At 53.8% G+C, this 14,783-nt stretch overlaps 3 protein-coding genes across 7 annotated transcripts; 2 read left to right on the top strand and 1 right to left on the bottom strand.

Annotated features, from left to right (window-relative positions):
• Positions 1–926: 926 nt before the first annotated feature.
• On the top strand, positions 927–5,117 carry Coasy (Coenzyme A synthase). 3 transcript variants are annotated; one of them, XM_028856824.2, is made up of 10 exons: positions 927–1,059; positions 1,353–2,060; positions 2,614–2,828; positions 3,223–3,354; positions 3,506–3,692; positions 3,769–3,833; positions 4,061–4,145; positions 4,306–4,403; positions 4,512–4,658; positions 4,746–5,117. In XM_028856824.2, exons 2-10 carry the CDS (start codon positions 1,364–1,366, stop codon positions 4,806–4,808), a joined length of 1,689 nt encoding a protein of 562 aa, XP_028712657.1. In that variant the 5' UTR covers positions 927–1,059; positions 1,353–1,363; the 3' UTR covers positions 4,809–5,117. The 3 variants fall into 3 exon arrangements, with proteins under 3 accessions (XP_028712657.1, XP_028712656.1, XP_028712655.1); XM_028856822.2 differs by having other exon boundaries at positions 928–1,059; positions 3,503–3,692; XM_028856823.2 differs by having other exon boundaries at positions 927–2,060; positions 3,503–3,692.
• A 105-nt stretch (positions 5,118–5,222) lies between these two features.
• Mlx (MAX dimerization protein MLX) lies at positions 5,223–10,557 on the top strand. 3 transcript variants are annotated; one of them, XM_028856826.2, is made up of 8 exons: positions 5,223–5,907; positions 6,305–6,341; positions 6,750–6,839; positions 7,098–7,204; positions 7,455–7,554; positions 7,740–7,839; positions 8,203–8,404; positions 9,509–10,557. In XM_028856826.2, exons 1-8 carry the CDS (start codon positions 5,866–5,868, stop codon positions 9,563–9,565), a joined length of 735 nt encoding a protein of 244 aa, XP_028712659.1. In that variant the 5' UTR covers positions 5,223–5,865; the 3' UTR covers positions 9,566–10,557. The 3 variants fall into 3 exon arrangements, with proteins under 3 accessions (XP_028712659.1, XP_028712658.1, XP_028712660.1); XM_028856825.2 differs by having other exon boundaries at positions 5,223–6,069; XM_028856827.2 differs by lacking the exon at positions 6,750–6,839.
• Positions 10,503–14,391, bottom strand: LOC114682799 (PSMC3 interacting protein). The gene is made up of 8 exons (XM_028856829.2): positions 14,001–14,391; positions 13,817–13,917; positions 13,611–13,700; positions 11,822–11,933; positions 11,226–11,371; positions 11,091–11,144; positions 10,880–10,939; positions 10,503–10,805 (listed from the first exon to the last, which is right to left on the bottom strand). The coding sequence occupies exons 1-8, from the start codon at positions 14,032–14,034 to the stop codon at positions 10,749–10,751; spliced, it is 654 nt and encodes a 217-aa protein (XP_028712662.1). The 5' UTR covers positions 14,035–14,391; the 3' UTR covers positions 10,503–10,748.
• Positions 14,392–14,783: the final 392 nt, after the last annotated feature.

Raw genomic sequence — 14,783 nt, 5'->3', positions numbered from 1 at the left:
AACCTGTCTCGAAAAACCAAACCAAAAAAACAAAGAAAAACAAACAAACAAACAAACAGAAGTACCTGTGCCAGATGTAAGACTAACACCTCCCCAACCTGTGCTCTGACTCCTTTAAACTCTCTAAAATCCAGTTTGAACTGTTTTCTGCAAGAAGCTTGATTCCTTAACAGATTAGTTACTTTACAAGGCCAGATTTCTGGACCACAGGTCTTTCCGTCTCCTTTCCTCCTGTTTGTCAGCACCTGCCCCGTCCAGGGCTTTGGGGCTTATTTCAAACTTGCAGCGATCCTTTTGGGATCAAAGCTGGGATCGCAGATCAACGCTCCGATCTTTTCACGAAGCTCGAGGCCGGGTTGCTCTCCTTTTTGCTATCTCCATGGATGATTTACCTGACATGTGTTCTGATATCTGGTTTCCCCTCCACTAGACTTTCCAGCCCTCATTAACTTCGCCGGGAATCCTCACCCTAGGTCTCCCTTTGCCCCCGGCCAGAGATTCCGGCAGCCTTGCAAACCTAACACGCTGAGACCGCCCTCTTGCCTGTCCTTACAAACCTCAGAGTCCTACGGAAACCACGAGACCCGCCCCTAGGTCTGCCAAAACACTCAGAAGCCCAATGTCCCTTGTGTGGATAGGAGATGTGGTAGAGCTGTCTAGTTGCTTCGCTGGGAACTCCCGGAGCAAGCACAACAACGTGACCCCACTGTCCCCGTCACTGGCATTGAGAAGGGATGCCGGGAGGGGTCCTGGCTTTGTCACAGTCTCCTAGCAAGCCGGGGCAAGCAAAGACCAATAGGAATCCGCGAAATGGGCCCCGCCCTCTTCCTGCCAGCCTACGAGAATCCGGTGCCAGGGTTTCGCGCAACCCCGAAGCCCCTGCGCTTAGCCCCGCCCCCGTCCCGCCCCTCCCCTCCCCGCCCCGCCCCAGAAGTCTCTCGAGAATCCTGCCGTAGCTCGGAGTTGCACCGTCTGACTGCTCTGAGGTCCCGTAGCTCCGTGCTGTGAAGTCTGAGGGTAGTGCTTCCGGGCCGCAGCCTAGGACGCCTCCGCGGCGGTGTAAGTAGAAGCAGAATCCCAAGATCTCAGTGAGTAGGGAGGCGGCCCGAGCCACAGCGTCCCCTCTCCTCCCCGCCTTCCATCTTCGCAGATGCCGGTTCAGTCTAACCAGAGGGGCTAGGATTCCTGAAGCCCCAGCCCCCATGACTCAGGGGTTCCCGGCAGGTCCCCCCTGCCTCGATTCCGGTTTCTATGAGCGAACGCCCCCCTGCCCTGCTCCAGGTCCCTCCTCCTGCGTCCGAGTTCCCCTGCCCGCCTAGTCACTCTCGGTTCGTCTCCCTGACTGTCTGCAGGCCTGGGCAGCATGGCCGTATTCCGCTCTGGCCTCCTGGTGCTGACAACGCCGCTGGCCACCTTGGCCCCACGTCTGTCTCCCATCCTGACCTCGGCGGCTGGCCTGGTCAGTCACACCCTCTATGTGCACCTGCAACCGGGCATGGACCTGGGGGGTCCCGCTCAGCCCCAGGCCAGCCCCGTGCAGGCCACCTTTGAAGTTCTGGATTTCATCACACACCTCTACACCGGCGCCGACCTGCTCAGGCACCTGGACGTCAGAATTCTACTGACCAATATCCAAACCAAGAGCACTTTTGTCCCCGTTCTGCCCTCCGTTCAGAATCTGGCCCAGCCTCCAGAAGTAGTACTGACGGACTTCCAGACCCTGGATGGGAGCCAGTACAACCCGGTTAAACAACATCTGGAGCGTTATGCTACCAGTTGTTACAGCTGTTGTTCACAGTTGTCTTCCATCCTGCTGTATCCGGATTATGGAACTGGAGAGCTGCCCGTGGAGACCCCGAATGCCTCCTTACCCTCCACCATAAGGCCAGCTTCCCCAGTTGCCAGATCTTCAAAGCAGCCTGTGCGTGGCTACCACCGTGGGGCCGTGGGTGGCACTTTTGACCGCTTGCACAACGCCCACAAAGTGTTGCTCAGTATTGCATGTGTGCTGGCCCAGGAGCAGCTTGTGGTGGGAGTAGCAGACCAAGACCTGTTGAAGAGTGAGTGAGAGGGAACCTGGTTAGGGCAATGGAGGACACCCATTCAGTGTTCTGGGCTCCCCCACTGCCAAGATCAAGGAAGGGTAGGGCCACTTCTTACCGGTACAAAATGCCACAATGCCCGACACTGTTCTTGCTATGGGACCTACGTTAGATGAATAGATGTGGTATTCTTAGTGCGTGGGTCAGTCACCTTTACTGAAGTCAGAGCTCCCCAAATGGGAACCAATGAATTTGCACTTTATGGTTCTCCAAGTGATCAACTCTAAGGATGGGGTGGTTCTCCACCTAGCCGATACCTACTGGTACTCGCTTCTCTGTAGTCATTTTTTTGGTGGCTTGTTTTCTGGGTACCTGGCAGCCCTTGCAGTGTCTGCTGCTTGTTTATTTCTTCCCCTTTGTCTCCCTCGCCCCCCAAAACTGTTCCCATCTCACCCTTTCTTGCTGCCACTGCTTGGGGGGATTTCAGTACCTAGGGACGTTCTTCCCCAAATGGGCCTGCGTGTCTACTCCGGTGGAAAGATCTCACTGGTGTTCTTGGCTCCTTCTCCAGGCAAGCTGCTCCCTGAGCTGCTCCAGCCTTATGCACAGCGTGTGGACCATCTGAGTGAGTTCCTGGTGGACATCAAGCCCTCCCTGACTTTTGATATCGTCCCCCTGCTGGACCCCTATGGGCCTGCTGGTTCTGACCCTACCTTGGAGTTCCTGGTGGTCAGCGAGGAGACCTATCGTGGGGGGATGGCCGTCAACCGCTTCCGCCTTGAGAATGTAACCCCTGAAGGAGACCGCCAGAGGGAATGGGAGGGGGAGGCCTGTTGGAAGTACTGTGGCCCCAGGGCAGGGAAGGGAGGGTTCAGGGGAAGCCAAAAGGAACTTGTCTGTGGCATTGGAGGAGGAGAGGGATAGGTAAATAGAGGGCAGATTGGGGCTCCAGATTCATCCCCACCCCTTTTTTTTAAAGATTTATTTATTATGTATACAACATTCTGCCTCCATGTATGCCTGCATGCCAGAAGAGCACACCAGATCTCATTATAGGTGGTTGTGAGCTACCACATGGTTTCTGGGAATTGAACTCAGGACCTCCGGAAGAGCAGCCAGTGCTCTTAACCTCTGAGCCTCCAGCCCGTCATCCCCCTTTCTCTTACTCCCTTTACCTCAGGGCAAGGAGGAACTTGCCTTATACCAGATACAGCTGCTGAAGGACCAAAGTCACGGTGAAAATGAGGAGGACAAGGTCAGCTCCTCCAGCTTCCGTCAGCGGATTCTGGGAAACCTGCTTCAGCCTCCAGATGTAAGCTTGCCCGCCCGCCTGCCTCCCTTCCTTCCTTCCTCTTCACTGAAGGCGCATGTTGGAAATGCTGGAGGATAGAAACAGGCTCGCTACTGGAAGTGTGAACTTGAACTCCCTGGTAACTCGGGTCTCACTTCCCTGTCTCCAGCAGAGGCCGGAGCTCCCATCTGGGCTCTATGTGCTCGGGCTGACAGGCATCAGTGGCTCTGGGAAAAGCTCAGTAGCTCAGCGCTTGAAGAACCTGGGAGCATATATCATTGACAGTGACCATCTGGGCCATCGGGCCTATGCTCCCGGGGGCCCTGCCTACCAGCCTGTGGTGGAGGCCTTTGGAGCAGGTACTGACTGTGGAGGTGGACTGAGGTGAGAAGATGGTCTGGCCCCTTTGCTTAGCCTTCTTTCTCTGTCACCCAGATATTCTTCATAAAGATGGCACCATCAATAGGAAGGTCCTGGGCAGCCGGGTGTTTGGCAACAAGGTAAACACACACACACACACACACACACACACACACACACACACACACACACCTCTTCAAGAGTTCTGTAGCTGCTGCCAGATCCGTGGGCAGATTCAGTGGACTCCCTGGTCTGGCACAGGAAGTCCGTTTCTGCTCATCTTCTCCCAGCCTCCACCTCCCAGGCTGATTGATGTATTTCTCAGGGACGCTAACCTCTGCCCCCCTGTCTCTGTCCCCCTCCCCAGAAGCAGATGAAGATCCTCACAGATATTGTGTGGCCAGTTATCGCAAAGCTGGCCCGAGAGGAGATGGACTTGGCTGTGGCTAAGGGTGAGTGGGAGGGACAACGGGAGCAGCCAGAGTGGGAAAGTTAAGCAGCAACCCCCTTTGGGACCTTCCTTGGCCCCAGGGGGACCATTCACTACGTTTGGTGTGCTGACAGGTAGCAAGTGTCAAGGCGCTGCTGGCAATGACTAGGCTTTCCCCACAGGAAAGTCTGTGTGTGTGATAGACGCCGCTATGCTGCTGGAAGCCGGCTGGCAGAATATGGTGCACGAGGTGTGGACCATTGTCATCCCTGAGACTGAGGTATCTGGACCCTACTCTTCCCCGTCTGAGCCACTGCAGACAGTTTCCTGCTCTGACCCAGTAGACTGGGCTGGGGTCCTTCCTGATCAGTGTGTCATCCGTGCCCAGGCTGTACGACGCATTGTTGAGAGGGATGGACTGAGTGAGGCAGCTGCCCAGAGCCGGCTGCAGAGCCAGATGAGCGGGCAGCAGCTGGTAGAACGGAGCCATGTGGTCCTGAGTACCTTGTGGGAACCACATGTCACACAGCGACAGGTTGGTGCAGAGGGAAGTTGTGGGAGGGACCGTCCAGTGCTTGTCTCCCTGACCCTGTCCTCTTCTACCATTCCGGACTGGCCAAAGGTGGAAAAGGCCTGGACTCTTCTACAGAAGCGCCTCTCTAAGACCCACCAGACCAAGAACTGACAGTGGATTTTCTGTGGCACCAAAGTGGCCCCTGGAACTGACAAACCCGGTGGTGAGGAGGAATGGGGGCCTGGATGTCCACCCTATGGCAGGCCTAAGGGGCTTCAAGCTAAGCTGTGCAGGACGCAGACAGAAGCCTGGAAGGCTGCCTAGCATGCTGGAATTTGGCCAGCAGTGAGGCTGTAGCCAATGGGGGAGCAGTCCCTCTAGGGTTCCGTCCCCTTTAGTGGTGGATGTGATGTCTGTCTACCGTTGATGGGTTGTGGCAAACACTGGACCCAGTAGCCGAATTAAAGATGTTCCCAAGGCTGCCTGTGTGGTTTCTCCTTCCTGCTCCAGTGCCTCTAGGTACCTTTGGATTCTCAGGCACCACATTCAGGGACAAGGCCTGAGTTGGAAACTAGGGAATGCTGTGGTTAAGTGTGGCCTTTGAGGCTAGCCAGACTGAAGTCAGCCTATCAGTGACTAGCGATGTGCTTAGTGTGTTAGACTTTACTATTGTTCTGCCTATAAGCCTAACTTCAAAGCCTCTTTACAAGGTTTAATTAAACAAGCGCCATGTCAGACACCAGCTGGGTGTTGGGTGGCGTTGTTCCCTCATTGAATCAGATCATGTGACACGGGAAGTTCTTGACCCTGCTGTGGTTGCCAGCCCGATCAGCCGTGCGCGTGCGTACACGATGTCACACTGTTCAGCCGCTTTTTTGTGAGTGGTGCCGGGGCTCTCAGGGTTCTACCACCGAACTAGTACACTTCTATCCCATTTGACAATCCTTTTGAGAGGGATTCATTGAACAGAAAACCGCTGCCATTCTAGATTCTCATTTGGAGGCGAGCGGGACCCACGGCTGTTTACATTGCCTGTATTAATGCGAATTGGTCAGGTTTAGCCACCGCCAGCAGGCATTTAATAAGTGGAGCCGCGCAAGCGCAGCCCTTTGGCCCCGCCCATGACCGCAATCGCGGATTGGTGGGCTGGATCATGTGATCGAGCCTCGCCTCTTCCCGGAGGCTGGGGGCCAGTCCGCAGGCTTGTTTCCGGTTCGGTAGGTCCACGATGACGGAGCCGGGCGCCTCTCCCGAGGACCCTTGGGTCAAGGCAAGCTCCGCGGACGCGCACGCCGGCGAGGGGAGGGCGGGTCGGGCTCGTGCACGTAGGGGTTCCGGAAGACGCGGGGTTCCCCAACTATCCCCAGAGTCTCCCCTGCTGTCCGGGCCCCGGGGCTGCAGAGAAGACAGCTCTCACCCGGCGTGTGCCAAGGTGGGGAGACAAATGAGGCATGGGGGGGGGAGGGGACAAAGGGGACGTGCCTGGGAGGTGGGGCGGGGGCTACAGGGATCATACAGAGGGGGCGGCACCCCTGCGGCCTAGCCAGGCTTGGCTTTGGGAGAGCCATTCAGCGGTCCCCGCACCGGTGGTACGTGCATCTGCGGGTTGCATGTGCCTTTTCCTGAGGCAAAGGTCTGACAGGTTTCTCCCTTGCTTGATGCTGCAGGTCGAGTATGCCTTCAGTGACAACAGCCTGGACCCTGGTGAGTGCCCTCTCCACCGTCTTCGCGTCAGGAATGACCCGTTTCAGCTCTGTAGATCTCTGTGGTCTTGCCAGCCACACCTGAGCACAGTCCACTGTCACTGCGCCAAGGTCCTGGCTTGAGAAGTGAGGGAGGAGCTGAAGGATAGGCAGGAAGCAACCATGGGTCACACCTGGTTTCTTTGCCTTAGAACGGGAAATGATGGAAATAGTGACAGATGGTCATATTCATTGCATCCAAGTGCCCCTTGTGAGCCAGGAATTGGTCCTGTGGGCAGTGTAGACACTAGAAACAGGAGCATTGCAGCATGAAGTGGGTGGCCCGTGGTGGCCAGCTTTGGAGTTGAGGGGGAGAGGTCAGCGTTTGAAGCCATTGTGTCCATAGGTGACTGAGGCCTCTTTCTTCCAGGGCTTTTTGTAGAAAGCACCCACAAGGGGAGTGTAGTGTCCAGAGCTAATAGCATCGGCTCCACCAGTGCCTCCTCCGTCCCCAACACAGGTAGGCAGCAACACACTCCCCCCAGACCTGGGAGACTAGCTACGCCCTCACCTTAGTCCTCCCTAAATAGGGAGCTCCACTGTCCACATGGGGAGGCTGGGGCAGTGCCAAGCCTGAGGCTCACTATACCTCATCCAAGATACTAGGTTCTTTGCTTTTACCATCCCTGGGCACCAAGGTTTCAACTAGGGAAAAGTGGGCTTGCTGGACTCAGTGGACCCTGAAGTGACCTGTCCCTGCCTCCTTCTCTGAGTCTAGATGATGAGGACAGTGATTATCAGCAAGAGTCCTACAAGGAATCCTACAAAGACCGGAGGCGGCGTGCACACACTCAAGCTGAACAGAAGAGGAGGGATGCTATCAAGGTGACTGGGGGGGGGGGGGGCGGTCTGTACCCCAGGCAGCAAGGGAGAAGTCTGCATGGTTCTTATTCACCCTGCCCTGGCCCTTTTAGCCCCAGGAGTCTGCAGGAAGGGGGAGCTGGGCTAGTCCCCTGCCTGTAGGGCTTTCCTCCAGCCCTCTGTGCTTTGAGTTTCTGAGCATGGAATTGGTTTCAAGTTTGTGCTGGCCTGGCTTCTTCCTGAGTTCAGAAACCCGTTTCCTTGCTGTTTCCAGAGAGGCTATGATGATCTTCAGACCATCGTCCCTACCTGCCAGCAGCAAGACTTCTCCATTGGCTCCCAAAAACTCAGCAAAGCCATCGTTCTACAGAAGAGTATGGATGGCCAGGGCCACAGGGCCGGGGTGGTGGTGGTGACTGGGAGTGGCTGGTGCCTGGTCTGACCCAGGTGGGGTAGCTGTAATGGGAAGATTGGGTTATAGGGGAAGGGGAAACAAAACGAGCCAGCCTCCTGCTTCAGACTTCCTCTGTTCCCAACCCCTCTCTTGGCCTTATTCCAGCCATCGACTACATCCAGTTTTTACACAAGGAGAAGAAAAAGCAGGAGGAGGAGGTATCCACACTGCGCAAGGATGTCACAGCCCTGAAGATAATGAAAGTGTAAGGGGAGTGCTGAGCCGAGGGGGTGCTGAAGTCAACTCCAGTCCTCTTCTCTCTTGTTCAAAGCCTGTATTGGAGAATGCATGTAGGCAGTACTGACTCCGAGGTAGATGCTCTAAGGCAGGACTATGTCCCCATTAGCCTTTTACATGCAGCAGACATACAGGAAGTGAACACCTGTCAGGTTAACAAGGAGTGGGTTGCAGGGAGTCACAGTTCTGACTTAGTGTTCAGCTGATGTTGACGGCACCCCAAAGGTCTCTAAGAATACTCTTCTGGGAGGCCACTGGCTTATCCTGCCATGTGTCTCAGGTTGGTGGGACTGCTGTTGTACCTCAGCTCTGCATGCTTGTATGCTTTCAGGAACTATGAGCAAATTGTGAAGGCACATCAGGACAACCCGCATGAGGGAGAGGACCAGGTCTCTGACCAGGTCAAGTTCAACGTGTTTCAAGGCATCATGGACTCCCTATTCCAGTCTTTCAATGCCTCTATCTCTGTGGCCAGCTTCCAGGAGCTGTCAGCTTGTGTCTTCAGCTGGATTGAGGAACACTGTGAGCCACAGGTATGTGGCAGTAGGGGTCATGGGGTCTGAGGTTCTCTTACTACCTCCAAAGCAAAGTGGTCCAAGCCATTCAGAAAAGCAGCGGGATTCTTTGGGATTCTACAGGGTGTCTACAAAGTTTAGTATTCTGTTTCTCTTCGCTGCCTAGCCCTGTAAAGACCTCATCTGGCAACCATGACGTGAGCCCTCAGTGCCAGGTCTAGCTTTGGCCCACATCATTGGTGACTCATCAGCCACCCTACTTCATGGCTATCCTGTATGGAAGCCAGCAGTAGTTACTGAAAGTTTCTAGAAACATGTAGATTACAGGACACCCCACCCCATTGTAGACCCAGGGCTTTTTATTGTGCTGTCTTCTGCACTTGAGGCCTGGCTGGGTTTTCTCAGATTTCTCCTTTCATGTTAATCAACATTTTCATTGTGAAATACTTTGAACATTGTAACAGTGAACACCCATATCCACCACATCAGTTACACCAATGACATATTCATCTGTGTCCCTATCTTGTTTCAGGAATATTTGAAAATTAAAAGGAGGCAACACTCCATCTTGGGTTCCCCTTCCCCCTTAAAAAACAAAACACATTTTATGTACATGGGTGTTTTGCTTGCATACATCTATGCATCCCATGTGTGTGCCTGATGCCAGAGGCCAGAAGAGGGCACTGGATCTCCTGCAACTGGAGTTGAGGTGGTTGGGAGCTACCATGTGGGTGCTGGGAACAAGGCCTGGGTCCTCTACAAGAGCAGCAAGTGCTCTAACCAATGAGCTACCTCTCTAGCACTTCCCGCCCCTCCCCCCCCACCTTGTTTAGTGTGCAGTAGCACACACGGAGAGGTCAGAGGACAGCTTTTTGGTCAGCTCTTCCCTTCACTTCTTTGTAAGCTCCAGGGAGATGGAACCTAGGTCACCAGGCTTGCATGGCACAAGGTTTCCCTGGCGGAGCCATCTCACCAGCCTCTCTTCTCTGAGTGCTAGGAAGTACCCCACCAAGCCGCGTGCCTAGCCCTTAGGTGACTGTTTCAAATGCTCTCTTCAAGAGCGTGCTTGGGCTAGGCAGGCATCTTAAAGGTCCGTGCTATCACCCGACCATTCTTCCCTAGACTCTACGAGAAATTGTGATTGGTGTCCTACATCAGCTGAAAACCCAGCTCTACTGACGGCTCCGGAAACCTGCAGGGCAGAGGCCTTCAGTCTGTTTGGAACTGCTGGGCCTATGAGACTGGACTGCAACACCTCACACCGGTCAGCTGGTTTCTACTTGGTGTTTGGTTTGCCCGGCCCCACTTCAGCTTCGGTGAGGCTGAGTTCTGTGGAAGCTTCTCATTAATTTATTATATTGCTCACAATGTTGACCCACTCCGCCTTCCCCTCCCTAGGAAAAGTCTTTAGGACAAGAGTCTGTTCAGGGAACCTCACAGAACCCCTGGCCCCGCAGCCCTTTCTCTGACCATCAGGTTTATGCTCACAATCTACATATATAATTTGGAAATTGTTTGCCTCTGCTTGGTCTCTTGGGCAACACTTGGCTCAAGTTTGAGTATTTTGGCAGTTTTTGACTTGGAAAAAAAGGAAAAGAAATAGTCCCATGGCCAGGAAGGGTAAAAGGCCACCTTGTTCCTATGCTGGGGCTGTGTGGTCAGTACTAAGTAAGGCCAGGGCTTTCTAGCCAGCTCAGGGTAAGGCTGCCAGGTTCCTGCTGTCCCCTCATAGTCAACCATACTGTGTTTGGTAGAGGAAGCAATGTCCTGTCAGCTCCTGCCCTGTCTCTTCCCAAGGCAGGTGCACCACAGAATTACATATTTAAACTTGTTCTCTAAATATCAACAGTATATTTTTGTTATATGTAGTTTCCCAAAGTTCTAACTGGACCTCCAAAGCACCCCAGCTTTCCTGTGTAATGTATCTGTGTACCTCCCACATTTCTCCGAGGACTTGGGAGATAGATACAGAAGACGCTCAGGTCGTCTGGGGTAGGCCTGGGTGGTGCCTTGGGATTCTCAGATGTTAGTGTGTGACCACCTTTCTGTACTTGCTCGCCCGTGTTCCCTGTTGCCTTCCCCAGGTTTGACATCTGGGAGGTTTGATAATCCAGAGGAAATTAAGTATTTTTATATCAAATTATATTACAATAAATATTCCAGATACTTTCCTTGAAGGTTGTGAAGTCCTTGTGGAGGCCTTTGTGACATGGACAACAAAACGGACATGACCATCTCTTTCTGATCACCAGCTCTGTACTTCCCTCCCTCCCACTCACGGTGGAGAGCAGCGACAACAGTTAGGAGGCCTCCTCAACAAGGCAGCCAGCCCAGGACATCTGCTCCTAGGCCCCAAGGGCCCTCAGGGGTCTGGGAGCCTGACATTATGATCTTCATCTGTCTCTATCCCAACTTCCTCCTGTGGGGCAAGGAAAGAAATGGAGGAGTCCTCTGGGCCAAGATCCCAGGGGAGCAAGAGAAAGAGTCACTTACAAAGAACTGTTTCTTGCTCTTGGGGTATCCTTCGAGGATCGCATCACACAGCTCGGTGGTCTGACAAGAAACGAAGCCCCTTTCAGATGGGCAGGGGCAATACAGGGCACTGCCTGCTGGAGGGCACTGCCTGCTGATCATTTTGCACAGAAACTTCCCTGGTGATTGGCACTTCCCACGCTTCCAGAGCCACCCTGGGGTTCTCACTCACCATTCTCTTCCGCTTCCTCCACTCTTTACAATACTTCTGCCTTTCTTTGTACACCTGCAAGGAAGAAACATGATTGTCTGTGCGCCTTGTGTTCGCTCCAGCCCCGCACAGGCAGCCTCCAGCCCCCCAGCTCACCTTCTCTTTCTCTTCCGGCGTGACGTGGTTGGTGGCTGCTTTGATGTTCCCCAGTCTCTCTGTATAGTGCGCACACTCCTTCTTTAACTCCTGGATCTCTTTCTGCATCTCCGGAGTGGTCAGCGCACTTGTTAATTCCTTCAGCTCTGAAACCACAGCGTTAGCAGTCTGAGGGAGGGAGGGATTCTGTCTTGTCCAGCAGGTACTCTGGGACCTCTCTAGAACAGGACCCCACATTCTAGAGAAGCTCAAGACAAAGGCTTACAGCATGATGAGTTTGTTTTCTGTTGCTCTTTCCTGCTCCATCTAAAAGCAACAATGGCATATAAAGTTGAGCAGACTGATGTACAGGTAATTAAAGAAGTGGAAATGCAGTGTGCTCATATCGTGGCAGGGAAAGCAAGTGGCTTGCCTGCCTGCCTGCCTTGCCCTTTCATACACAAAAGCCATGAGTAATTAATTCTGCACTTCAGTGTAATAGCGGAGGCACCGGGAAAGGAGGCCTGGTTGCAATAAGACATTGCAGACGAGGAACCACTCTGTCCTCTATTTGTGGCCTCCAAACCCTGGCACCTTGGAGGGGTTCTCAGCCTTACCAGCCTCCATGTGGCGGCAGCTCTGCTGTAGGCTCTGCACCTTGGCAGTGAGGGCCACAATTTTGGCATCCAGGCTGTGGAGGTCAGCATCATTCACTGTGTCAAACTGGTCCTGCCAGCCAAGAGGAGAAAGACAAGTGAGTTCATGTCAGGCACAAAGATAAACAAAAGTTGAAATGCAATGCCTGTCCTCAGGACCTTCCAGGTTGGCAAAAACAATAATTAAGACAGAGATGTAAGGCCGAGTGTGATGGATGGCCCATGCCTGTAATCCCAGCACTCAGGAGACATAGAAGGTGGATTTGAGTTGGAGGCCAGCCTGGACTATATAGTGAGTTCCAGGATAGCCAAGGCTGTGTAGAGACCATGTCTCAAAAAAACCAAAATCAGGAAATATATTTCCATCCAGTGCTAAAGTTGATCATTGTGTAAAGGAAGGAAGCAGCATTCCTTCTGAAGTGGAGAAACCTGTCCAGTGCAAGAGGCTCAGTGGGTCCTGGTAAGGAAGGGGCTCCTCCTTGAGGGGTACTGCTGGAAGAGGGCCACTAGGGAGCAACAAGAGCCTCATCAGCTGAGGCTGAGAGCTTACAAAGGATGGGAACGCCAGACCAAGCGTTTGGACTGCACACTCAGGCACGGCGAACCTGAACAGCAGCCGCTAGTCAAATCTTTCATGGAAAAAAAAAATTGCAGCCAGGTGGCGGCGGCACACGCCTTTAATCCCAGTACTCGGGAGGCCGAGGCAGGCAGATCTCTGTGAGTTCAAGGCCAGCCTGGTCTACAGAGTGAGTTCCAGGCACCAAAACTACACAGAGAAACCCTGTCTCGAAAAATCAAAATAAGCAAATAAAAATTTGCAGCCATGTCCATTCAGTTCTATCTCCTATGGTTGCTCTTGTTTTACAGAGCTGAAGAGACGAAATGCCCGGGAAGGTCTAAAAATACAGTGAAGCCCCTGAGCCATGTTGCCAGCCCTTGATTTGCATTTAGATAGATCATTCTGGCTACAATATCCAAGATGAGATCTGTTAGAGAGCAGCGAAGACAAGTTAGATTCAATAAAGAAAAAACTTGAGCCAGCCTGGTAATACACATGCACACTTGTAAACTCAGCACTCAGGAGGCTGAGGCAAGAGAGCAAGGTCGAGGCCAGCCTGGGCTACATAGTGAGACCCAGTCTCAACCTTCTGCCCTCCAAAAAAGGGGGTAGGTCGGGGAGAAATCAGATATAATTGGTAAATGACCGTACGGTCAGACATGTGAGGTTTAAAAAAAAAAAAGAAGAAGAACAGGGGAAAAGTGGTTCCCTTAGAAAAGAATGCTGCTAGAAAGCCAGTTTGGGGGAAAAAGGGGGCAGGAATTAAGCATTCTACTTTGGCCATATTGACACTGATACTTAATATTTGAGAGGCATCCAGAGAGAAGTCTGGGTGGGAGAATACAAATTTGATGCGTTTGGGGTAGTGGGCAGTGTAAGAAGAAAGCATTTGGGAGAGGGTGGAGAGGGTGGGGCTAGACGATGATAGATTTCCGTGCAGAAATGAGGCTGGGAGGAGTAACAAGCCAGGGTCTTCTGTCTGTCCATACCTCAAATGAACGCTGACCAAGTGTGATCACAGGCAGTGTATACCTGATTTCACAACGTCTGAAGCCCTTTTCCGGCACAGGCTGGGTTAATCTCGTGAGGTGCCTCAACACTCCTAACTAGTTAAATGCTGGGAGTTGATTCACTCAGACAGGTTCTCAGGTGGACGCTAATGCGGGAGAGCTAATCTGCGCGAGTGCTCACCTGATCGGCAAAATAAATTTTCTGCTTGCCATACGTCTTCTCTTTGATCTTGCCTTGCTGGGCCAGCTGATCCAGAGCCTTCACCACCGCCTGGCCGAGGGGAGGGTGAGGCAATCAGATTTCCGCTGGTGACAGGGAAAAGGGGACCCAAGCCTGGTAGGGGAGTTCAGCGGGGAGGGAGCCCCCCCAAAGTGGGGGTGTCTCACCGCCTTGCCCAGTCCATGCTCCTTCTGCAGGTTTCCGAACACGTCCTGGGCGCTGTAGGGCCGGTTTTGTTCCTGCAGGTACCTCAGGATGATCCCGGGGGCTGCGGGAGACGAGGTGGGAGACCAGGTCACCCCTGACCCCCTCGCCCGCTCCCTTCCCGGGCCCTGTGGGCGCCGCCGTTACCTCCGGCAGCAGCCTCGGCCCGGCTTTTACTCATGGCCTTTCCCGCCACCGAACTCAAGGCCGTGGGCCGGTTGGTTGCTCCGGGAGACACCTCCTTCCGGTGAAAGTCTCAACGCTGATTGGCTGCGGGAGAAGTCTTCCGGAAAAGCGCCGGAACCTTCCGGGACCCCGTAGCTCCGCCGGCCGCGGTCTAGAAGCTTAGCGCTCGGCCGTGGCGACAAGTCAGGGCCCGCTCCTGGGCCGTCCGCGCTGGCTGCGGTGAGCGGCCCCTTCCACCTCCAGCCGCCGGGCGAGCACTCGTGACCTTGAGCTAGGCCCAGGCGGTGTCGGAACGGGGAGAAACCTGAGCGTTCCAACTCCCGCCCCGCTCAAGGTCACCGGGCTGGTCACCCGCCGGAGCGTGGCTGTCCTCCCCTGGAGGGCCTGAGCACGCTAACAACGCCCGTTCCCGTGCGTCGCACGTAGGGGGCGCTCGACACCAGCTGTGGCTTCAACCCCCAAAAAGACGGTTGGGAGCAGAGGCTACTCAAGCCACAGGCTTCAAAGTCGCCAGTTAGCCCAGGCTGCAACACCTGACAGGTGCTTTCCACTCCTGACCACAGGGGCCAGTCCGGTGGAGCCTGAAATAAGTATTTCTAGTTTCTGAGGTCTGCTGAAGGTAAAGAGCAGCTGTCTTTGCAGCTCGGAGTCCCGTGGAAGGGCGCACAGCATTAATTTTTCAGGCTTTCTGCTACCTAAAACTCAATTAGCCTTTGTTCAGAACATGTCTCCATTTGTTTAAGG

Source organism: Peromyscus leucopus, chromosome 8b (assembly GCF_004664715.2).
Source record: "Peromyscus leucopus breed LL Stock chromosome 8b, UCI_PerLeu_2.1, whole genome shotgun sequence".
NCBI lineage: Eukaryota > Metazoa > Chordata > Mammalia > Rodentia > Cricetidae > Peromyscus > Peromyscus leucopus.
This window is presented reverse-complemented; position numbering and strand designations above follow the sequence as displayed.

Bases quoted from the DNA above. Each gene is read 5' to 3' on its own strand.
- Coasy (XM_028856823.2), top strand. From the start codon at position 1,364: ATGGCCGTATTCCGCTCTGGCCTCCTGGTGCTGACAACGCCGCTGGCC. The intron at 3,693-3,768 runs GTACTGACTGTG...TCTGTCACCCAG, and splicing joins GGTGGAGGCCTTTGGAGCAG to ATATTCTTCATAAAGATGGC. The intron at 3,834-4,060 runs GTAAACACACAC...CCCCCTCCCCAG, and splicing joins GCCGGGTGTTTGGCAACAAG to AAGCAGATGAAGATCCTCAC.
- LOC114682799 (XM_028856829.2), bottom strand. From the start codon at position 14,034: ATGAGTAAAAGCCGGGCCGAGGCTGCTGCCGGAG. The intron at 11,145-11,225 runs GTGAGCTGGGGG...TCTTCCTTGCAG, and splicing joins CGCCGGAAGAGAAAGAGAAG to GTGTACAAAGAAAGGCAGAA. The intron at 10,806-10,879 runs GTAAGTGACTCT...CTTGCCCCACAG, and splicing joins AGAGCAAGAAACAGTTCTTT to GAGGAAGTTGGGATAGAGAC.
- Mlx (XM_028856825.2), top strand. From the start codon at position 5,866: ATGACGGAGCCGGGCGCCTCTCCCGAGGACCCTTGGGTCAAGGCAAGC. The intron at 6,070-6,304 runs GTGGGGAGACAA...TTGATGCTGCAG, and splicing joins CTCACCCGGCGTGTGCCAAG to GTCGAGTATGCCTTCAGTGA. The intron at 8,405-9,508 runs GTATGTGGCAGT...ATTCTTCCCTAG, and splicing joins AGGAACACTGTGAGCCACAG to ACTCTACGAGAAATTGTGAT.